General features: G+C 40.7%; 1 protein-coding gene across 1 annotated transcript in view; it reads left to right on the top strand.

Annotated features, from left to right (window-relative positions):
* The window catches only part of wwox (WW domain containing oxidoreductase), a 250,812-nt gene that overhangs the window by 134,061 nt on the left and 91,775 nt on the right, over positions 1-24,976 (top strand). Inside the window, exon 8 of the mRNA XM_067437062.1 lies at positions 4,096-4,360. Within this exon, the coding sequence (XP_067293163.1) occupies positions 4,096-4,360 (265 nt within the window). The remainder of the gene's footprint in view (positions 1-4,095; positions 4,361-24,976) is intronic.

Below are 24,976 nucleotides of genomic sequence, written 5' to 3'. Positions count from 1 at the left end.
TTGTGATTGGTGCACTCTGCTCTGATTGTACAGATGACCCAGTCTGTTGTGATTGGTGTACTCTGCTCTGATTGGTCAGATGACCCAGTCTGTTGTGATTGGTCAGATGGCTCAGTTGTGAATATGCATGGATCAGAGCTTGACAGACTCTTGTAATTTCATAATTTTTGGTAAAGAAACTATTCCTGAGCTATTCCTTTAATCTGCCAGATTCCCACTCCCGCAGTTCACACCTTTAGTATTTGTAGCGACGCGATGCCCACGGATGTTGTCGTTTACCCAAGCAGAGATGTAACGTGTCAAACAGCAACACAAGCCGCACCGAGCTTGTCACACAGTGAATGTGACGTTTTGATTGGTTGTTATGTAAAGCACATAATTAAGAGGTAAACACTGAATGCGATTGCGGGTGCAGAACACACTTTGATCCGCACTAGGGGAGGGACAGTTCATTTCACAGCAGTTTCTTGGGACTGCTGTTTACACACACACAAGGACACATCCAGAAAATACAGCGCCTTGTGTTCAGGGGCCTTGTCAAACATCTGGCGTTTAACAGCTTAGTCAGAGCCAATTAAAGAACGTCATGTCGTAGCTTTGATTTGCATGAAGCCAGACCTGGCCTGCCAAAGCTCATTTAGTTCATTTCTCCATCGGCTCACATCCTGGAGGTTATTCCCACAACTTCAGTCAACGTGGAGTCAGTCTTGTCTGTTTGTTCAATATTGGCCATTTAAATTCATTATTTTTTATGTTTTAATTTATTTCCATTCTTGTCATTTCAAGCCTGTATTAATGGTGTCTTTCCTCGGTGGAACATCACTAATTATATTTTGAAGAGTGCCAGTAATCAAACCGATTGTGTGACCGTAGACTTTTGTTTCAGCTGAAGAAATGAAACAAAACAAGACACATTGAAGGACACAGAAGACACACAAACACAACAAAACACAAAACTAATCAAAACAAAACACTAAACTAATCAAGACAAAACACGAGACAAGTAAAAACTAAATAAAACAAAACTCAAAACAAAATGGTAAAGCAATTGAAAACACAAAACAACAAAACTAATCAAGACAAAACACACAACAAGTAAAAACAAAATTAAAACAAAACGTCAAACAATTACAAAAAAAAAACTAATCAAGACAAAACAAGTGGGAAAAAAAAGTCAAACAATTGGAAAAAAAATCACAGCAAAACTAATCAAGTTGCAAAACAATAAAATGAAGATGCAAAGAAAACCAGTGAAAAACAAAACACAAAAGACACAAAATACACTATAATGGCAAAAGTTGTAGGACGCGTGACCATTGCACATGCAGGGACTGTAATAACATCTCTTTATAAATACATTAATATGACCCCCTCTTCAGCTAGAACAGCTTCAACTCTTCTGGGAAGGCTTTCCAAAAGATTTTGGAGTGTTTCTTTGGGAATTTTCCCCATTCATCCACAGCATTTATTGAGGTCAGGCACCGATTTTTGAGATCTCTTTGCAATCTCTTTTCCAGTTCATCCCACAGGTGTTGGATGGGGTGGAGGTCAACTCATCAAACCATGTCCTGATGGACCTTGCTTTGTACCCTGGTGCGCAGTCATGCTGGGATAGAAAAGGCCTTCCTCAAACTGTTCCCACAATGCATTGTCCAAAATGTCTTGCTGTGCTGAAGAATTAAGGCCCTGTTTACACCTGGTATTAAGATGTGTTCTGGTCAAATGGATCACAAGTAGATGACGGAGACATTCCCATTTTTATAGCTGGTGTTTTAATCCGTCTCTTTTGTCTACTTTCAACCACTTCTGTCCTGCTTTCTGCGGAGGGAGGGTCAGGGATGATGTTTGGGCCTTTTCAGGTCTTTCAATCTAATGGAGAAAATAAGCGTGCGCAATTTACATATGCGGAAAAGCACTCGGAGAGCATCAGCTTTTATTTCTGATCTACCAGCCGGATGTTGTAAGTGTGTTAGAAATCAGGAATGATGAGAGAGCAGATTGGGTTTGGGACGTTTTACATCTTCAAATCAAACTTGGGTCTTCAGCCAAAGTTTAAATCCCGTGGGCTAGCGTGCTTCCCATAATATTTAGTAGTCTTTTGTGGCAGGATGACACATTTGACCAAGCAAGTGTTTACTATATAAAAGCAATCCAGTCAAATCTGCTTTCTGCTAAATCTGGAAGTGGTTGAAAGTGGACAAGCTCAAAGACCCCACACAGTTTCTGTGCTGATATTAATTCCAGTGGAAGTTTGGGACTCTTGGAAGTCTTCAGACTTTCTGTGGAGTGAAGAACCACACGTCTCTGTTTGGCAGTGTGATGGGTGCAAGGTTTGGTGGAGAAGGGATAATGGTAAGGGCTGTTCTTAAGGGGTTGGGCTAGACCCCTTGGAATCAGTTGGCGACTTTTAGGCGCCTCCAGTTCGCTCTGTGACTTTGCGTGGTCTTCTGCTTCATGGCTGAGTTTCTGCTCTTCCAAAAGGCTTCCACTTTCCAACAACACAACTTATAGTTGAGCGTGGAAAATCTAGCAGGGATGAAACTTCACAAACTGGCTTACTGCAAAGCTGGCATCCAATCACAGTATCACGCTTGAATTCACTGAGCTCTTCAGAACGACCCAGTTTTCACACAGATGTTTGTAAACGTGGACGGCTTGGCTAGGTGCTTGATTTTATACACCTGTGGCCAGAGTTGGGGAAAGTTACTTGAATTACAATATTGCATTTCTCCCTTAAAAAGTAACTGAGTTACTTAGTTACTTTTTTAAGAAAAGTAATGTGTTACGTTACTTTTGCATTACTTTTTCTCACTTTCGTTTTTTTTCTAACAAAAAAAGACCTATTTTTGTGCAAATGTAAAGACCTCTTCACACCAAAATTGAAATAATAAACGTCAGGCCGATGTAACAATGCAAATTCACGCATGTACAGTAGAGGGAGCCGCTCAAACAAACCTTTCAGCTGCCGTTCTGGAAAACAGGACACAGGGAAAAAAAGTTTAACACTTACTCCACCAATAAAAACAGAAAAACAAAAGTAATTTTTGCTTTTGGGTTAACTGAATCATTGAAAGTTAGCAGCAAAAATGTTCAATAAAGGTTAGCCTGACAAGCCAGATCCACATCCAGATGTTTGGTCTGGAAACTCACCACTGACAGCTCAATCCGAGGGGCGGATAAACGGTTGTCTTTTAAACTCCCTCTGCACGCGATAGGATAGCGCTACACCAACCAGAGCAACAACGGTGAAGGGGAGCTCGCTGACTGAATAAACATTCGCCGTATCCGGTCGGCTAAACTCAGAACACATCTTCCCTTTTTAAGAATGACTTCAGTGCCGCTCTTTGTTCTTTTCTCAGAGAAAAGCTTAACTCAAGTCTTCCGGAGTCGCGGTCAAAGCTGATTCGACAGACCACCGCCGTTCGCCAGTTTCTGTGTTTACTAGAAGCACGCAAACGCAACTCGGCCGTCGTCATTATGGCCCCGCCCACCGACTCTATACACGATGTGATTGGCCTGGCAAGAGTTAGGCGTTTACAGCTCAGAAGGGTATTGAGAGTTGCTAGATGACACTCGCGGCAGATTAGATTTGCCGCCGCTAGGGTGCGTCTAGATTTTTCTAGGCTAAATAAAGGTAGATTAAATTAATAAAAATAATTGTATAATTATTGGAGGTTTGCATAGCATTCTGATTTTGCATTTGACTGATTTTTATTCATTTTGAGGAGTATTGAATCTTTATTGTGCAAATGAGATAAATAAAACTCACATTGAATCCAGATCTACAATAACCTGTTCACACACAACATCTTTGCACGTACTCTCCATTTCTCTCAACATGGGGAGAAGAGAGCTGTCGGTCAAATGAGTAACTTGCGTTACTTTTTTGAAAATATTATTTTGATATTTTGTTGTAAATGTTTAAAGTAATGCATTACTTTAATAGCTACTTGAAAAAGTAATCTGATTACATAACTCAAGTTACTTGTAATGCGTTAACTTCTGACTGAAACGCCGGAGGTCATTATTCAACAGGGGTCTCCCAATACTTTGAGGTGTCTTTTTTATAAGTAATGCTCATTCTTGTTTCTGAAGGTTCACTGATCTGGTGGACCCGTGTGGGAAGGTGGACCTGAACCTGCTTTCGCCTCCGCAGAAGGAGTACTGGTCAATGCTGGCCTACAACCGTGCCAAACTCTGCAACATCCTCTTCTCCAACGAGCTGCACCGCCGCATGTCCCCCTTCGGAGTCACCTGTAACGCACTGCATCCTGGGAATATGATGTACACCTCCATCCACCGCAGCTGGTGGCTCATGACCCTGCTCTTCACCTTTGCACGACCCTTCACCAAGTCTATGGTAAGAGCAAGAGACTTTATTTTCCCCTTGATGCAGTGTAAGGATTGAGGATGTTCCTGAGATTTTCAGCATTGTAAAAAAAAGTCGGCATTGATTTTGAACATTTTTTCATGAGCAGCAAAACACACAACTAGCTGACTTCATGTGAAGCACACAGTAGACTTGAACTCATCCCAGTAGAGTTTGCTGAAGGGTTGTGTGCACAGAACTCATTTGAACCCGTTTGTAATCTGCTTTTACTTGTGTGAATTTTGGCGGCACGATGGGGATGATCCAAGGAAGTTTCACTAGCATGTTTTTGGGTTCTTGAGCAGGAATCACCCGTGTGTGTGTGTGTGTGTGTGTGTGTGTGTGTGTGTGTGTGTGTGTGTGTGTGTGTGTGTGTGTGTGTGTGTGTGTCGCGCTGCCGTAACGCTGCTCATATACCCCAGCGCCGCATAAATCAGGCGGGCAGCTCTTCCTGTAGGCGACTCTCTGCCGTTTTTGCCCGAAGAGGCGAGTCACATACACTTACAGAGGCAAACTATAAAATTCAACATCCTCATAAATCATAAAGTATCTGCCTGTCTCGCACCTGAAGCATTTCCTTCCGCTTCTGATAGGCTTTAGGCCACACAATGCATTTGATGTAGTCTTTGTTTTAATTTTGGTTGAAAACTCTGAAGGCAGATTTTGATGTAGTGTTGAGTATTTCAACTGAGCCGATTAAGTATTAAAGAGATGGGTATGAAGTTTATGCGCTCAACCCAGTCATAAGCGCTCATTTCTCCAGCTGTCAGTCACGTTTGATGTCATTCTGTTCGTATGGAAAGTGTGATTTGGTAATTTGATCCTTTTCCTTTTGTCTGTTGATGAGGCCTTGATTAGTTTTGAACATGTAGCTCAATATTCATGACATTTAGACATTAAAAATGTACTGTATTTGCATTTCCTGCGGGAAAAATACCAGTGCGTACCAGACAAGAAATCACAAATCATTATGCAAATATTCCAGTTATTTCATTCCTGATTTTAATGGATTTATAAGCATTTTTTAATGTAAATTATATTGTGCATATATTATAATAAACATAAAATATTTAGCTTATGCATATATTATATTATATTATATTATATTATATTATATTATATTATATTAATTATATTATATTATATTATATTATATTATATTATATTATATTATATTATATTATATTATATTATATTATATTATAATAATAAAATGTTATATTATTATGATATTGATTATATTATTATTATATTAATCATATCATTATTGTTTAAATAAATGAAAGCACTAAAAACAAAAAAAAATCTGTTATTTTGAATCCTGAAGTTAATTTAGACATTGAAATTATAATGTACATTATGAAATATGTTTTGAGATTACATTTAACAGTGTTATTAAATGATATATGCTTTTTAATTGTGCCTTTTTATTATCATTATTATTATTATTAATAATAATAATCATTTTTAGTACTCAATGTATTTATTTTTAATTTTTATTTATCTTTAATTAATGTAGTAATTAGGTTCTCTCTTTATTAAATACAGATGCTTAAGTTAGGACAGCCGGGTGTTGATGTGCCTCTCTCTCCCGTTCCTGAACCCCCTCAGATATTAGTGAACTTAACACAAAACAGTGCTGTTACTTTATTTATTGGTTATGAGGCTATGAAGATGGTATCGTTTTAATTGCTTGCAGTCTCATATGGGATGCTGGGAAATTGTTCAAGGTTGCACAGCTCTGCATAATGTTGACAGGAAGAGCCTGGAACGATATTACACCCAAGCGCAGTAAAATGCCTTTGTCTTCTCCAGAAGCTGTAGGTGATTTATAACTGCGCAAATCTAGAATAAAACCTCTTATTTTGCTGTTTTATTGCATCTGAGTGGGACACTTCCATTTAGTTTAGTGTTTCTTAATGGTTTGATGCAGCAAACATCACAAATTAGCCTCCAACTATTTAACGATAATACTAATGTTTTTAATACATTTTGTTCTCAGAGTTTAAAAAAAACAACAACAACATACTATTGGTATGCCGTATTAAAGTGCAAAGGATGTTCAGTGTAATCCATGAACCCGAGTATCATCCTCGGATCTTGTAATTTGTAGATAATTTCCAGTTTTGCTGAGTTAATATAAATTCATTGGGTAAGAGGCAGGACTGATATCAAGCGCCTGTCTTCATCTGTGATCTGTCCATCAGATATGATCTGCCGCTCATCTCTCTTGCTCTCTTGATGGCCTGCAGATGAACATTAGGCCCATGCTGATCTCCAGATGTGTTCAGCTTTGATAAGAGTGCAGTCGTTTTCTCCTCATGATAATCTAATGTGCTCTTGTTCTGACGGCACGGATCTCTCCTGGCATACGCACGTCCTGTCAGAGAGCATGAGGGATACAAATGCATCCTTCCGCTGACTAAACTTCACACAGAGGATAGCAGTTGTATTATATAATTTAGCATATAATTTTTAACTCACTTAAATATTATTATTACTAGAGATGTACTGATGGCCACCAATATTTATCGGCCTATTTTTGATCAATTTACATCCATCTGCATATTTACTATAGGAAGAAAAATGCAGATATAACAAACCGACGGTTTATTAATTACACTTGCATTACATTTCACATTTATTAATTTAGCAGACACTTTTATACAAAGTGACTTACAACTGAGGAATACAGGATGCGATCCGAAGAGGCCAAAATCTCAGTGTGTGTGTGTATATATGTGTGTGTATATATGTGTGTGTATATATATGTGTGTATATATATTTATATATTATATATATATATATATATATATATATATATATATATATATATATATATATATATATATATATATATATATATATATATATATATATATTTATTTATTTATATATATATATATATATATATATATATATATATATATATATATATATATATATATATATATATATATATACATATACACACACACACACACATACACGTATACATATTTATGATCACACCGGTGTGATTAGAGCGATCAGTGATCAACTGATAATCTCATGTCTGCGTTCACACTTGGGGAGACTTTATATTTCACAACTATTCAATGTTTATAACCAGATAAGGTTTATTTAAGGTCTTTTCAATTATACATTTACGTGGTGTGTATCAGATACACATTATATAGTTAAATATATTGTTTGCTCTAATCTTCTCCCTGGTCACCAGTCACTTACTTTCTAGCCTGACGTCGTCAAACTCAGATTATAGCCAGAATATGAGTCTGATGCTGGTCCATTGGGCTGTAATTATGAGGCGTTTCAACCGAACCAGGAAAGAAAATGCCTCTGCACTAAATTGGATAGACCTATAACCAGTCAGAGCAACGGCGTAAGTGATGGATGTTGAGTGACGTATTTTGAGAGCAATAGTAAAGTTGAATTAGACGCACCCTAGCGGAAGAAAATCTAATCTGCCGCGAGTGTCGTCTAGCAACTCTCAATACACTTCTGAGCTGTAAAAACCAAACTCTGGTCGGGCCAATCACATCGTGTATAGAGTCGGTGGGTGGGGCTTAACATAATAACGGCAGAGTTGCGCTTGCGTGCTTCTAGTAAACACAGAAACTGGAGAACGGCGGTCTTTGGAAGACTTGGATTTAAGCTTTTCTCTGAGAAAAGAACAAAGAACGGCACTGAAGTCATTCTTAAGAAAGGAAGATGTATTCTGTTTTTCCGACCGGATACGGAGGAAGTTAAATCAATCAGCTCTGCTTCACGTTGCTCTGGTTGGTTGTAGTGCTATCCAATTGACCTATTGGTAAGCCCCTCCCCTCGTACGCAGATGAGCCAATAGCAGTTGAGCATCAGTCGCACGGGCACTGGAACTTTAGGCATTAGGTTTCTGCTCCATAGAGAAACATTGGAAAATCTGCTGCTCTCATCGGTTTAATGGTGTTAATGCTGCAAAAATGGTAAAATGATGTTCCTGGGGTACTGTAACACTCATTCCAGGTATCCTGAGAGGATTTTTTTTGGTTGTCATTAAATGGTAAATGGTAAATGAACTGCATTTATATAGCGCTTTCAACAGACCCTATGGCCATCCAAAGTGCTTTACATTTTGCCACACTTTCACCCATTCATACACCGACGGCGGTGCCAGCCATGCAAGGTGCCATCCAGCTCGTCGGGAGCAGCTGGGGTTAGGTGTCTTGCTCATGGACACCTCGACACTTGGTTAGGTGGAACTGGGTATTGAACCACCATCCTTCCGGTTTGTAGACAATCTACATGAACCACTGAGCCACTGCTGCCGATTAAGTTACGATTAAAGTGATGGGTTACAAAAGGTTCGTACGTCATGTAACGGTGTGTGTTAACTCAAAAACACAAACGATGGTCTACATTTCAGTGATCTCTCCATATTAAGATGGCTACATGTAAATTAATTTAACTATAACCCTGTGGTACATGAACAGTGTTGATCCTGGATGTTATCATCTGCGATCGTAATGAGGCTTCTCCTCATATTCTTCATCGTTTAGTTTGTTTTTGTCAACATTTTTGATATTTCTGTGAGTTTAAATATAATTAAGGTCTACATTATCTGTCTTACTGTAGTTGAGGGACTCCTATTTTGATGGGTATTATAGTTTACGGGTAGTGAAAAGGAGAGCTCGCACGCAGCTTATCAGACTTGTTTTGCAGACACAGATTTAACTCGCAAGTTATAAACCGCACCCACGAAAAGGTACATGGTCTGTATATGTTTCTTTATTGTTAGTTGTATGAGTGTTTTTGTGTAATTTGCTGTGCATATTAATGATAATGCAACAGCGAGAGAGAGTTTGTGAGACGTTAATGTGCACACTTCGTTTCTTCAGCTCTTACGGTGATTTGTTTGGAGGGAAAACGATGTAATAAACATCATAAACCATCAGTAAAGTTTGGTCATCATTCAGACGGGGTATACGCTACATTTTGTTTCCAAACACATCTTGGGATGAGGTTGTGAGACATAGCAAATCTGTTTGTTTGTCCGAGTTAGAAACAGTAACTAAGGGGGTGGGGCTTAAGCCGCTAAGCCCCTCCCCTCGGACGCAAATGAGCCAATAGCAGTTGAGCATCAGTTGCACGGGCACTGGGACTCGGACATCTTTAGGTTTCAGCTCCATAGAGAAACATTGGACAATCTGCTGCTCTCATCGGTTTGGTGGTGTTTCTGCTACAAAAATGGTAAAACGATGTTCCTGGGGTACTGTAACACTCATTCCAGGTATCCTGAGAGGATATTTTTTATTTATTTATTTATTACGTAACGGTGTATGTTAAATCAAAAACACATAAATGATGGTATACATTCAGTGCATCTCTCCATATTAGAAGGGTACATGTAAATTAATTTAACCTAACCCTGGGGTCCAACTATAACTTAATGCATGTGTTTTTGGACTTTGCTGATGTAAAACATGATCAAAACACTATCTATTTAAATGAAAAATGTTCATATAAGAGAGCAAGTGACAAATATGGGTATCGGCCAATAATTTTGTTAAAATCGGTGTCAGTCCCAAAAGATCCTCTCAGTGCATCCCTAATTATTAGCCCTGCCCTATACAATAATGACTCTTAACTTGATCCGGGATTGGTTCAGCACTTCAGTTCTGTAGAAAAGGTATTTAGTGTTTCTAGTGTGTTTTTGACCAAAACTATAAATCAGTATGAAGATTCAGGGTGTTTTTATTTTGTGCAAAAAAAGAACATTCTTCAGTCACAAATGTGAAATATTGTCAATGATCCATGTATCCAAAAATGGGTTTAGAAACAACAAAACGTAGTAATTTAATTGATTGATTTCCCCAGAGATTAATTTCCATAAGCAAATATTTTTGTGTAGGTCAGTAATGCTTTAAGTGTGTTAGGTGTTTTTTTTCCCCTCAATGTCGAGAAAGGTCACTTTTGATACTTCCTATCTGGTTTAAATGGAGTACTATACGTCCCCGAAGCCTCTGTAACCTTTTCATTTGTGTAGTCAAACAGCTGTTTTAGCATGTTTGGTTTGACATTTCTTAGACGGTTGGGTATTGTGGCATCTAATAGCTGCTTGATGCTTTGGGACATGAAGCTGCTGGGAAAATCACAGCCACCCAATCAGCCTTCCCCCAGTCGCTTCATTGGGATCCGGTCCGCCATCTCACTGCGCCTTTTCAGCCGTTTAGCGCAATTATTTTCCCCGGGATTCTGCCTCGGGCGCTCCGCTACCTTTTTACATATGCAGGGGCTGAACTTTTGACCATGGCCCAATAGTCGTACATTAGTTTGCTCTAAAAGGGGGACTTTAACAAGTTCCTCTGTGCATTGGCAAGTGTCTGGCCTCTTACCTGAGAGATAATTTAACCAGCCTGCTGCGAGACTGCTGCCATTGCTTCCTTATGGGAGGCTAAATCTCTCTCGCGCTCAGTCCTCTTGCAAGCCGAGAGATGCCGTTGATGGATCTTTCCTCGCGCTCGGCTAACGAGGGCTCTGCTTCTATTAGTACACTACAGAGGCATTACCCGTTCTCTCGCTCTTCTTTAATGAAGTCTCGTCACCCCGAGCGGCTGGGATTTATCCGCCGCTGCCGTGAGCCCTGTCTGCGTGCCGAGCGTCCCCCGGTAACCGGTTGTAAGGTCAGGTGTTGTTATCTGCCGGTACACGGGTCCCATCCGCGGCTGACAGGAGCTCAGTGGAGCGGAGAGAATTGGGGCAGAGGTCTACACCCAGATCCCCTTACGCGGCGGCGGGACACAATGAGCTGCCAGAAGCCCTAATGGGCTCATAATTGGTGATTAGGACCTGCAGGTTGAGAAGAGAGCCAGTTCACTCAGCCTGCCTGCCCGAGTGTTTTCAGTGGCGTCTCTGATTCGACTGGAGATCTCGGCCTAGAATGATCCACCGGAATACACTGCAAAAAATGCTCTTCTTACGCAGTAATTGTGTCTTGTTTCTAGTCTAAATATCTAACAAATCTTAAATCAAGATGCATTTACTAGATCAGTAAAACGACATCATTTTCCTTGTTTTCTTAAAAATAAAATCAAAATGAAGTGAGTTTTTGCTTAAAACAGGCAAAATGATCTGCCATTGGGGTGAGAAAAATAATCTTGTTTCTGATTGAAATATTGTTTCCGTCCCAAACTCACTTTCTGTCCTTTTCTCACCCCATTGGCAGATCATTTTGCCTGTTTTAAGCAAAAACTCACTTCATTTAGATTTTTTTTTTCCCGCAGAAAACAAGCAAAAATATCGTATGTTGTTTTGCTTGTCTAGTAAATAAATCTTGATTTAAGAATTTTTAGATATTTGGACTGGAAACAAGAAAAAAAATACTAAATAAGAAGAGCATTTTTTGCAGTGTATATCTGATGCGTCTGATTTATCCACTCTCGCCTGTTATATCTGACAACACTGCAAAAAACGCTCTTCTTACTCAGTATTTTTGTCTTGTTTCTAGTCCAGACGTCTAAAAATTCTTAAAACAAGAAGTATTTACTAGACAAGCAAAAGTAATTGTCTTGTTTTGGGGGGAAAATAGCTCAAAATGAAGAGAGTTTTTGCTTAAAATAAGATTAATATTCTGCTAGTGGGGTAAGAAAAAAAAGATAAAACAAGATTATTGATTATTTAGCTTATTTTAAGCAAAAAAAACACTCTTCATTGTGAATTATTTTTTCCCAAATCAAGACAATCATTTTTTACTTGACTAGTAAATGTAAGCATTTTTAGAAATTTAGACTAGAAAAAAATACCAAGTAAGAAAAGCATTTTTTGCAGTGAAAATCCCTCTTCCTTTCCAACCCTGTTCCTGGAGTCACCCCAACAGTACACATCTATACTATTACGTGTGTCCTAACTAACCTGACACACAATAAATGAGATCTTTTGACCATCCTTCATACCATCTGCCATTAGTTTATTAAATAAATGACTTATGTCTCTGTATATAATAAATAAAGGCTGCTTATTTTAGTAATATTCCTAGTTAATCCTTTTTTTATCTCTAGTTCCTAGTCTAAATATTTGTGTTTACATGTCTATAATGCATGGAGCATGTCATTTTAGTATTCTCGGTATGTTTTGTACTAGTTTAATGTGGTCTTTATATGTCCTTATGAGACTAAAGATGAATTTCCACATGTGTGGACCATAAAGATTTGTATCTTTTCCATATTAATTTGAGTTTTTGTCCTAACCAGCTATGATGGCGATGTGCGATTTTAGAAACAGTTTCTATTTCTCCGACGTCGTGTCTAGAACATCAACACAAAACATGACAGTGATAGTCTCAGGGAGTGTTTATGTGCTTTATTTAATGTTAAAAGTGTATTATCTGACAATGTATATCACTTAGTGCTCAGCTTTGTAACGTTGTCGTACTAAAAACAACAAATAAATGAAACAAATGGAAACAAGAACGTTCAATCTGTGAGCAAACAAGTATATTCTATGGCAAAGATTGTTTTAGTGACTTAGTATGTATTTTTAGTAATCTTAAATGGTGTATTATTTGTGAATTTGATTATGTACTTATACATTTCCTTGCGCGTGCCGTCAGATTAATCTCCGCCAGGGCCCGCCCACACGCCGTTCTGATTGGCTGTGGTTTTTGATTGATTTGTTGCATCTCGTAGTCAGGTCTGGTTTTAGACAGACAAATTGCTTGTCGTTGGATTGTTATCGCTTCGAGTGTATGTTATGTGTGTTTGAACATAAACGTGTCGTCGGCAGTGTGTGTACAAAACCACGATATAATGGTAAAAGTCCACCCACTCCTCTCTTTTAATCACTATAAATCATAAGCAGCGTCTCTGAATAAGCCTATTAGCTTCACAGACACATTCTGGAGACTTTACATCTTTGTGTCTTAACATACGGGCTGTGTTGTTTTAGTGTTGGATCGCCTTCAGAAACGCTGATCTAGATAACAAGACTCCAAATGTCGTCGTTTAGGCAGTTTTTAAACCGTGGTTCACTTTGCTTAAACCAAAGTTCAGTTCTACACTTTTGGGACCCGCAGGTCTACTTTGCTTCTATTGACGTGTGTCAATATCCAATACCCACAATCCTCATCACTATAATGTCTGTGCTTAACGGCTGCCATTTTGCATTCATATGAACCTCGTTTTCAAGCGGACCTGGACACCATGAAACCGCTCGACATGTCCAGATGATCCCCAATAAGCGTCCTGGCACACTTTACATCACATAGAAATGCTCTTTTGCAGCCTAAATTGCATCCAACACAGGGACTTTAGGTTGAGAGCAGCCGACTGTGAACTATGCATGTAAACAGCACAGCGCCTCGTCCTGCATAACGTCCTGGTTGGAGCCGAACATCAGACCTTGAATAGACTTTAATCTTTAATTTAATTGGGCAATATGTTGGCCTGATGTTACTCCATTCTCTCTCTCGCCTCCCCCCGCATTACCCATTATGAGTCTGGAAGACAATCCGAGACCTAAAAGCACACAATCCCATTTGCTTGTATTGACATGTGTGTCTCAACTCAATCCTATTACCAGGATTATAGTCTACCAAGACACACCATTTCATTAAAATAATGTGTGGGTCCACAGGCAAGCGCACACGTACATGCGCTTCAGAGCGAGCCGCTCGTTGTGCAGAAGGAAACTGAGCAAATAGTTTATTGCTTGATCAGCCGATGTGGCGAGGAAGGTGTCGGAATCGATAAAGGACCAATCAGAGGCGGGCAGGCAGCTTTCGGGCAAGCCCTGGAGCTGTCATGTCGTTCCAGTTTGACCCCCAGTCAAAGTCACACGGCGTCCCATCCATCTGAGTGTGTGGAGCTAATTCTGTGTTCATCTGAAGAGCGTCAGACCCAGCACAGATCATGCTTTGAGGGATCCGTCACTTTGAGCTGCTTCTTCTTTACGGCGTTTTATCATATAATCACAATGCTTTAGCTGTGAAGTAAAAGGGACAGTGATTACATTCGGACAACAGTATAATAGTTTTTTACATGACATTTGAACATTCATAAGGGTACACAACGTTTAACAAAACCCAGATTTCCCAACTGCTTCAAATCATAGCCTGGCGTGGTCATACTCAACTCTAGTCTGAATGTGAGTCTGCTGCTCCATTGGGCTGTGGTTATGGGGCGTGTTTCAACCCAACCAGGAAAGACCTTGATTGGACAGACTAACAACCAATCAGAGCAACGGAGTGACGCATCACGTTAGTTGTCAAATGTCAACAGAACTCAACTGCACTGTGTTGCCAAATCTGCGTTTTTTTCTGCCGGTTGAAGTGACCTCCATTTTGTGATATATAGAGCCAGGAATGCCAATTTTAGCACAAACAACACACATTTTACCCGACAAAAGCCATTATTTTCCGGAGAACCCAAGCGCCTTTGATGACGAGATGATTACGTTATTGTTGATCATCTGTCCTTCAACGGCTAACGCCCGCCCTGATGATCTCATTGGTCAGTTTCTGTTGATCATCTGTCCGTCATCGGCTGAAGCCCGCCCTGATGATCTCATTGGTCAGTTTCTGTTGATCATCTGTCCGTCATCGGCTAAAGCCCGCCCTGATGATCTCATTGGTCAGTTTCTGTTGATCATCTGTCCGTCATCGGCTAAAGCCCGCCCTGATGATCTCATTGGTCAGTTTCTGTTGATCATCTGTCCATCATCGGCTAAAGCCCGCCCTGATGATCTCATTGGTCAGTTTCTGTTGATCATCTGTCCATCATCGGCTAAAGCCCGCCCTGATGATCTCATTGGTCAGTTTCTGTTGATCATCTGTCCATCATCGGCTAAAGCCCGCCCTGATGATCTCATTGGTCAGTTTCTGTTGATCATCTGTCCATCATCGGCTAAAGCCCGCCCTGATGATCTCATTGGTCAGTTTCTGTTGATCATCTGTCCATCATCGGCTAAAGCCCGCCCTGATGATCTCATTGGTCAGTTTCTGTATTATAATTACTCCTCTATGGATCAAGTCCAGACCGAACTGCCCGAGCTCAGATGTTCTTGGCGGTGCTGAGTTCGGCTGCCATTCAGGCTACTAAAATCAGGCTTCCAGATCCATATCCGGCCTGTTTTTTTGGTGACGTGTGGCTGATGGACTATTTTTCAAATTGATTTCAAAAATGTACGTAAGCAGTTGATCTTCCACCCTAGATTACCTATTGATTTTTAATATGAAAAGCTCATTATACAAACAGTAACTGCAACACCAAAAGCTAGCCAACCTTTGCATAAATCCTTTAATTGAATTCCCAGAGCCTGTGGTTCTACATTTTTTTAATTAAATCCATTTCTTTTCCTTTTTTCCCCCTTTCTTCTGTAAGTGTTGGTGTTTAATTTGCATGCTGTGAAGTGGGTCCTGTCCTAGATAAAGTGCCATTGATCCTTATTAAAGCACACCTCTAGGCCCGCTGAAAACCAACTGGGAAAATTAAACGTGTTCATGGTGCATACACTTATTCCCTGCATGATCGGATTAGAGCGGGAGGGAACCGCAGAGAGCGAATGAGAGTTAAAATGGAGAAAGAGGAAAGCGAATGGAGGACAGAAAATAAAACCAAGAGACGGGATGATATTAAGGGGGAATGTAGAGTGGGGAAGAGATTAAGAGGGAAAAACCAAGAATTATTATTGATTTGGCAAACATTATTACGTTACGTTACGTTTCGCCAACCGTCCCGAAGAGACACTGGTGGGCCTGAAATGAAATTCTGAGCGGTTTCATCTGAAATGCAGAGGTGTGTGTGTGTGTGTGTGTGTGTGTGTGTGTGTGTGTGTGTGTGTGTGTGTGTGTGTGTGTGTGTGTGTGTGTGTGTGTGTGTGTGTGTGTGTGTGTGTGTGTTGTGTGTGTGTTCACACTGACCATCTGATCACGTACAGATGGCTTTATCAGAGCTGCTGTTCATCGAGTTCTGATTGGCTTTGTGTGCCGAGGACTTTATTTCTTTGTGTTGATCGTCTGAGTTCTCGGACGTGACCTTCGGCGCGTGTGTGTGTGTGTGCTTGTTTTTGTGACATATCAGGACAAAAATGTGTATAATGCCATGGGTATGACACAGGTATTACAGGAGAGGGTGAAATATGAGGACATTACCCATGTCCCCACTTTTCAAAAGGCTTATAAATCACACAGGAGGAGTTTTTATGAAAAAGTAAAAATGCAGAATGCTTCCTGTGATGGGTAGGTTTAGGGGCAGTGTGTGTGTGTGTGTTGGGTAGGTTTAGGGGCAGGGGCAGTGTAAGGGGATAGAAAATACGGTTTGTACAGTATAAAAACCATTACGCCTATGGAGAGTCCCTGTAAACCACATAGACCAACGTGTGTGTGTGTGTGTGTGTGTGTGTGTGTGTGTGTGTGTGTGTGTGTGTGTGTGTGTGTGTGTGTGTGTGTGTGTGTGTGTGTGTGTGTGTGTGTGTGTGTGTGTGTGTGTGTGGATCAGATGAGTTTAGAGCATGTTCTGTGAAGTACTCACACACCGTCCAGGAATGGATGAACTGAGAAAACTAAAGACTTACATTAAAAAAAAAAAAAATACAACAAAACTCAAGCCAAGCAAAGTCAACCTTAACTATTACTATCAAGACAAACATTACATAGAAATACAATGCATGAAAAAATAATTAATTGAAAACTACAAAAACTAAACAACAAGAACAACAACAATAACAACATATATAGGTCATATTATTACAAAACACACCAAAAAAAAATCTTAATGAAAAACAAACAAAAACACACACACACACACACACACGCATGCACACACACTCACTCTCTCACACACACACACACACACACACACACTCACTCACACACACACACACACACTCACTCTCTCTCACACACACACACACTCACTCTCTCACACACACTCACTCTCACACACACACACACACACACACACACACACTCACTCTCACACACACACACACACACACACTCACTCTCACACACACACACACACACACACGCACTCTCACACACACACACACACACACACACACACACACACACACACACACACACACACACAGTGCAGCAGATGGAGTTGGGCTGTTTACTGCAGTGGCTCTGATCAGCTGCAGACTGTGAGATTTATCATGTATTTGTGCTCGTTGATTGCCAGCAGAGTCGCTGTCTCCCAGCGGTGCTGTATGCAGACTGCTGCTGAATCAATAGGGATTAACCTCTGACCCCTGTGCGCATACTTATACACACACTTGCCATCCGCGCACACTCCTCCGTTTCATCAGTTTCACTTAAACACAGCCGCTCACTCAATAACTCTCACACTACTAACTCTCCTCAAAACGAGCGGATCGTCCCCCAGAACCGAGGAGTTGAGCGCAGAGGCTGTTTATGTTGGACTGATTCGAGTGTTTGATCAGGACACACACACACACACACACACACACACACACACACACGGCCCCTAAATCTACCATCACAGGAAACATTCTGCATTTTTACTTTCTCAAAAAAACCTGTCATACCCATGTCATTAAACACATTTGAGTCCTCATTTTTCACAAAAACATGCCCACACACACACACACTCACTCACTCTCTCTGACAGATGGGGAACGGCCGCTTCCTGTCCGCTCTCAGCCTAACACATGTACATGTGAAGAGCAATGCTCCCGATCAGCAGGAATACTGTGTGTGTGTGTGTGTGTGTGTGTGTGTGTGTGTGTGTGTGTGTGTGTGTGTGTGTGTGTGTGTGTGTGTGTGTGTCGTGTTTCTGCCCACTTGGAAACATCTGAGACCAATAACAGATGTGTGTGACATGTACAAATATAAATGAGTGTGAATAAAAGACGGGTCAGGGTATGCGGAAGAGGATTAGAGCAAAGCAATTATAAAAAAATAAAACCAGCTCGAAATAAAACTCGTTGAGTTATGAGAATAAACTCTTTACATTTTGAGAATGAAGTTGTGTTTCAAGAAAAATCTCTTTAGATTTCGAGAAAAAGTCAATAAATTGTTTAGAATAAACTCATCAAATTTTGAGAATAAAATCAAAGTTGACGATAAAGTCGTGTTTCGAGAAAAAAACGTGTTGAATTTAGAGAAAAAAGTTTATATAAAATGTTGAAAATAAACGTAAACAGAATAAAGTTCGAGAAAAAAAAACATGTTAAATTTTGAAAGTCCCTGTTTCGAGAAAAAAAACCTAATAAAATTTTGAGAACGAAGTTGATATAAAATGTTGAGAATAAACTCATTACATTTTGAGAAATAGTTGCGTTTAGAGAAAAGTAAATCAAATTATTTTTAAAAAATTATTTAAAATATTACGTGTCCTTTCCATGCTAAAAAAGTATTAATCAAGTCAAATCAAGATTTTTTTTATAACTCATTCGTTTACGTTATATAAAGCCTTAAAGCTCTGCATAATTAAGGGCGTGGTTACTCTGAGTGACAGCTGGATAGCCATTGATCCGACGTCTATAGTCATTGAGCTACCTAAGCTCCGCCCATACCCAGCCTTAGCTCCGCCCACATCCAACATTAGCTCCACCCACATCCCGCCTCTTCGCCCATTTTCTGTTATCTGGACATGACGTGCTGCTAAGATGGCGACGGCCAGCTCGTCTCATCTTCACGCTTCAGAACGGCTTATCGAATCCTATGGGTGACGTCACGGACACTACAGCCATATTTTTTTTTACAGTCTATGGTTTTATCTCACAGTAAAAGCGTCTGTACTGTGGCCTTCTGCATAATTAAAAGTCCCACATTTGTCCTGGTTAATATTGGCATTTTGCTTACAAAATAAACTGTTGCTGGCATTTAATTCAATGTTTATAATATACATTAGTATATAATTAAAATAGAGTTTAAGAAGAATAAAAAAGCTGTAGTGTACAATAAGGTTGTCTCCTCGTGTCCCTCCATTAAGGTAATCACATTATTTGATTTCCTTTGTCAAGCAGATTTAAAAACACATTTTCTCCTCGGCGATTGAGCCAATTTATTCGCTTTATTTTGCTTAATTTTATTTGCCCATTTGGAGACACATCTACCCTATGTCTATGTGTGCATATTTCGACTTCTTTATTTTGTTAAATGTGTTTGAGATGCTTTTCTACTACAGTAAAATTACTCTACAATGGATTCCTATGAGTATTTCTCTCACATGATATCTTATGCTCAAGATCTGGATGCAAATGTTGTGAAATATTTTTAAATTTCACTTCATATTTTCTTCAAGAAGTCTCTCCGTGATGATTTCATGCATTTTCATTGAATTTTGTCAATGTGTTCACAAATGGAAAATTTGACTTGATAAATCAAAAAATACATTTTCATATTTTGATTCCTGAAGTCTGTATTGCCGTAGATGTTATTTTAGTCTTTTAATTACTAAAATTTCTACACTCTTAAAAATGCTGGGTTGTTTTAACCTAACTAGTTGAGTTTAATTTTTGACACAGCATGCTGGGTTGGCATTTTAACCCAATTATGGGTTAAAAATTACTACACTGCTGGGTTAAATGTAACCCAAAATGGGTTGGAAATTAAAACTACACTCTAAGAAATTCTGGGTAAAAAACAACCCAATGTTGGCTCAAATATGGACTAACCCAGCGATTGTTTTGTCTTAAGCAAATATTTAACCCAATCGCAGGATTAAAACAACCCAATCGCTGGGTCAGTCCATATTTGAGCCAACATTGGGTTGTTTTTTACCCAGATTTTCTTAGAGTGTAGTTTTAATTTCCAACCCATTTTGGGTTACATTTAACCCAGCAGTGTAGTAATTTTTAACCCATAATTGGGTTAAAATGCCAACCCCGTATTCTGGGTCAAAAATTTAACTCAACTAGTCCCTTTTTTACACAGCCCTGGGTTGCCAAAATAACCCAAATTGGGTTGTTTTTAACCCAGCATTTTTTAGTGTGGTTTTGTTTAATGTCAGGTCTTTTTCCAGCCATTGTTTTTAGTTTTATGTCGTTTTTTTGTTGTTCGTTTGCTAGTTCGTTTTTTGTTGTACGTTTTGTGTCCTTTGACTCCCCGTTTCAGTGCACTATAATAACTCTCACTAACACACACAGTCACACACACGCTCCTCCAACAGTCGTATCAGAAATCCTCTGCGCAGGTTTTTAAAAGCTCGATATGAAAGGGTCTCTGTTTGTCAGCGGCGCGCTTTAAAGAGCCGAATCACGCCGCAGAGCTGAATGCTTTTAATGCGCATTATCGCTTTACATAATTCTCATTGAAATGGCAAGCAGACAAAGGTCACCGTAAGCGATCTAATGCGGTTTGTTCGTGCATGAATCATTGAGCCGACCTTTGACCCCCAGAGTGCTCAGATAAGACCTGTATAAACAGCCGTGGAGATATTTGGGAATATCGAGTGCGTTTTGCTGAGCGGATTAGAGCGTGAATGCTCCCGATGTGAAGTGAACACACCAGCAGCAGAACAGATGTGTTCATTTAGGGCTTCACGTTAAGAAACAAACCTTTAAATGTTGTCCAAGGGAAGTTTTCCCTCAATAGAGAGGCACACGGGACGTATGGAAGCGAGAAAAATTTCCAATATCTCTATATTTCCCACTATATTGCTGACCTTTATTATTAAACCAGCTGCTGCTCTCCTATATGGAGACAGAGTTCCCTCTGTGATGATTATGAGTGTATTCAGCTCAATCATTTATCATTCACGTGTTTAGATCGTATGTTAATGAGTGCGTGAAACGCTTTACCGTCTGTAGATTGTGTGGAAGGCACAGCCAATGCACAGAAAGTGGAACAAATTCACTCCGCCTCATTGGTGTTTGCCATTCCTCCTGGGTTTACACACTATATCTGCTATTGATCGTGTTAGCGTGGCTCGTTGTGACCAATCATCTGTGCAATGCATCTTACAGCGGCCACCCAACCTCTCCTCTACACCTGCTTAATGCATTCATGCATTGATTGTGCTTACACTTAAACATGATTAGCTGCATTCATACCTATTCATGCTGCTCAAACACACACACACACACACACACACACACACACACACACACACACACACACACACACACACAGACACACACACACACACACACACACACACACACACACACACACACACACACACACACACACACCTACTATCTGTTTGACTTAGTCTTATCTGGTTAAAGTTGATTATGAGTTCTGATTAGGGTGTGTCTCGATGCTCAACTAGTCGTCCTACAACTGCATGCCAACACAACACTGTCTATATATCGTCATAATTTGACTTGAATGTGATTTATTTGAGCTGAGATTGGGATTAATTTCTATATTGTAATTTACCTGCAACGAATGCAAAAAAGGGAATGTTGATATTGCCTATTTTAGTTACTATACTTTCAAAGCAAAACAAAAACATAATAAAAATCAATACAAAATGCAGAATAAAACAAGAAAACTAAATAACAAACTTAAATAACATCAAAACAAAAACATACTGAATAAAACAAGAAAAGAGAACTAAAACAAAGCCTCATCAAAACAAAACACAACCAAACAAACTACAGAATAAAACAAGAAAACTAAAACAAAGCAAAAACTAATTAAAATAAACTAACATTACATAAAAGAACAAAACAATAGAGTAAAAAAAATGAAAACAAAACAAGGTAACAAAACAAGAATAAAACAAGAAACCTAAAACAAAACAAAAAAACTAAAGAAAATGAACATTAAAACAAAAAATAACAAGAAAACAAGAAAACTAAAACAATACAAAAACAAAGCAAAACAAATTTAGACAAACTAAAAACAAAACAACATTAAACAATAATAAAAACAACACTAAAATAAAAAGAAAACAAAAACAAAACAATAAAAACAAAACAGAATAAAACAAGAAAACTAAAACAATGCAAAAACTAAACAAAACAAAACAAAACAAAACAAAATACAGAATAAAACACAAGAACTAAAACAAAGCAACAAGAAATTAAAAATAAAAATAAAAGGGAGAAAGAAAAAGCAAATCAAAGTACTGAGTTGTATAATTGATGTGTTAGTCCTGTCGGGGACAGTGGGGGACTTCTGTCCTGTGAGTGTTTAGTCTTGTCGGGGACAGTGGAGGACTTCTGTCCTGTGAGTGTTTAGTCGTGTCGGGACAGTGGAGGACTTCTGTCCTGTGAGTGTTTAGTCGTGTCGGGACAGTGGAGGACTTCTGTCCTGTGAGTGTTTAGTCGTGTCGGGACAGTGGAGGACTTCTGTCCTGTGAGTGTTTAGTCGTGTCGGGACAGTGGAGGACTTCTGTCCTGTGAGTGTTTAGTCGTGTCGGGACAGTGGAGGACTTCTGTCCTGTGAGTGTTTAGTCGTGTCGGGACAGTGGGGGACTTCTGTCCTGTGAGGGTTTAGTCTTGTCGGGGACAGTGGAGGACTTCTGTCCTGTGAGTGTTTAGTCGTGTCGGGACAGTGGAGGACTTCTGTCCTGTGAGTGTTTAGTCGTGTCGGGACAGTGGAGGACTTCTGTCCTGTGAGTGTTTAGTCGTGTCGGGACAGTGGAGGACTTCTGTCCTGTGAGTGTTTAGTCGTGTCGGGACAGTGGAGGACTTCTGTCCTGTGAGTGTTTAGTCGTGTCGGGGACAGTGGAGGACTTCTGTCCTGTGAGTGTTTAGTCGTGTCGGGGACAGTGGAGGACTTCTGTCCTGTGAGTGTTTAGTGGTGTTGGGGACAGTGGAGGACTTCTGTCCTGTGAGTGTTTAGTCGTGTTGGGGACAGTGGAGGACTTCTGTCCTGTGAGTGTTTAGTCCTGTTGGGGACAGTGGAGGACTTCTGTCCTGTGAGTGTTTAGTCGTGTTGGGGACAGTGGAGGACTTCTGTCCTGTGAGGGTTTAGTCGTGTCGGGGACAGTGGAGGACTTCTGTCCTGTGAGTGTTTAGTCGTGTTGGGGACAGTGGAGGACTTCTGTCCTGTGAGTGTTTAGTCGTGTTGGGGATAGTGGAGGACTTCTGTCCTGTGAGTGTTTAGTCGTGTCGGGGACAGTGGAGGACTTCTGTCCTGTGAGTGTTTAGTCGTGTCGGGGACAGTGGAGGACTTCTGTCCTGTGAGTGTTTAGTCGTGTTGGGGACAGTGGAGGACTTCTGTCCTGTGAGTGTTTAGTCCTGTTGGGGACAGTGGAGGACTTCTGTCCTGTGAGTGTTTAGTCGTGTTGGGGACAGTGGAGGACTTCTGTCCTGTGAGTGTTTAGTCGTGTTGGGGACAGTGGAGGACTTCTGTCCTGTGAGTGTTTAGTCGTGTCGGGGACAGTGGAGGACTTCTGTCCTGTGAGTGTTTAGTCGTGTCGGGGACAATGGGGACTTCTGTCCTGTGAGTGTTTAGTCGTGTCGGGGACAGTGGAGGACTTCTGTCCTGTGAGTGTTTAGTCGTGTCGGGGACAGTGGAGGACTTCTGTCCTGTGAGTGTTTAGTCGTGTTGGGGACAGTGGAGGACTTCTGTCCTGTGAGGGTTTAGTCGTGTTGGGGATAGTGGAGGACTTCTGTCCTGTGAGTGTTTAGTCGTGTCGGGGACAGTGGAGGACTTCTGTCCTGTGAGTGTTTAGTCGTGTTGGGGACAGTGGAGGACTTCTGTCCTGTGAGGGTTTAGTCCTGTTGGGGACAGTGGAGGACTTCTGTCCTGTGAGTGTTTAGTCGTGTCGGGGACAGTGGAGGACTTCTGTCCTGTGAGTGTTTAGTCGTGTCGGGGACAGTGGAGGACTTCTGTCCTGTGAGGGTTTAGTCGTGTCGGGGACAGTGGAGGACTTCTGTCCTGTGAGTGTTTAGTCGTGTCGGGGACAGTGGAGGACTTCTGTCCTGTGAGGGTTTAGTCGTGTTGGGGACAGTGGAGGACTTCTGTCCTGTGAGGGTTTAGTCGTGTTGGGGACAGTGGAGGACTTCTGTCCTGTGAGTGTTTAGTCGTGTTGGGGACAGTGGAGGACTTCTGTCCTGTGAGTGTTTAGTCGTGTCGGGGACAGTGGGGGACTTCTGTCCTGTGAGTGTTTAGTCGTGTTGGGGACAGTGGAGGACTTCTGTCCTGTGAGTGTTTAGTCGTGTCGGGGACAGTGGAGGACTTCTGTCCTGTGAGTGTTTAGTGGTGTTGGGGACAGTGGGTGACTTCTGTCCTGTGAGTGTTTAGTCGTGTTGGGGACAGTGGAGGAATTCTGTCCTGTGAGTGTTTAGTCGTGTTGGGGACAGTGGAGGACTTCTGTCCTGTGAGTGTTTAGTCGTGTCGGGGACAGTGGAGGACTTCTGTCCTGTGAGTGTTTAGTCGTGTTGGGGACAGTGGAGGACTTCTGTCTTGTGAGTGTTTAGTCGTGTCGGGGACAGTGGAGGACTTCTGTCCTGTGAGTGTTTAGTCGTGTCGTTTAGTCGTGTCGGGGACAGTGGAGGACTTCTGTCCTGTGAGTGTTTAGTCGTGTCGTTTAGTCGTGTTGGGGACAGTGGAGGACTTCTGTCCTGTGAGTGTTTAGTCGTGTTGGGGACAGTGGAGGACTTCTGTCCTGTGAGTGTTTAGTCGTGTCGTTTAGTCGTGTCGGGGACAGTGGAGGACTTCTGTCCTGTGAGTGTTTAGTCGTGTCGGGGACAGTGGGGGACTTC

This window comes from Pseudorasbora parva, chromosome 25 (genome assembly GCF_024679245.1).
Source record: "Pseudorasbora parva isolate DD20220531a chromosome 25, ASM2467924v1, whole genome shotgun sequence".
NCBI lineage: Eukaryota > Metazoa > Chordata > Actinopteri > Cypriniformes > Gobionidae > Pseudorasbora > Pseudorasbora parva.
This window is presented reverse-complemented; position numbering and strand designations above follow the sequence as displayed.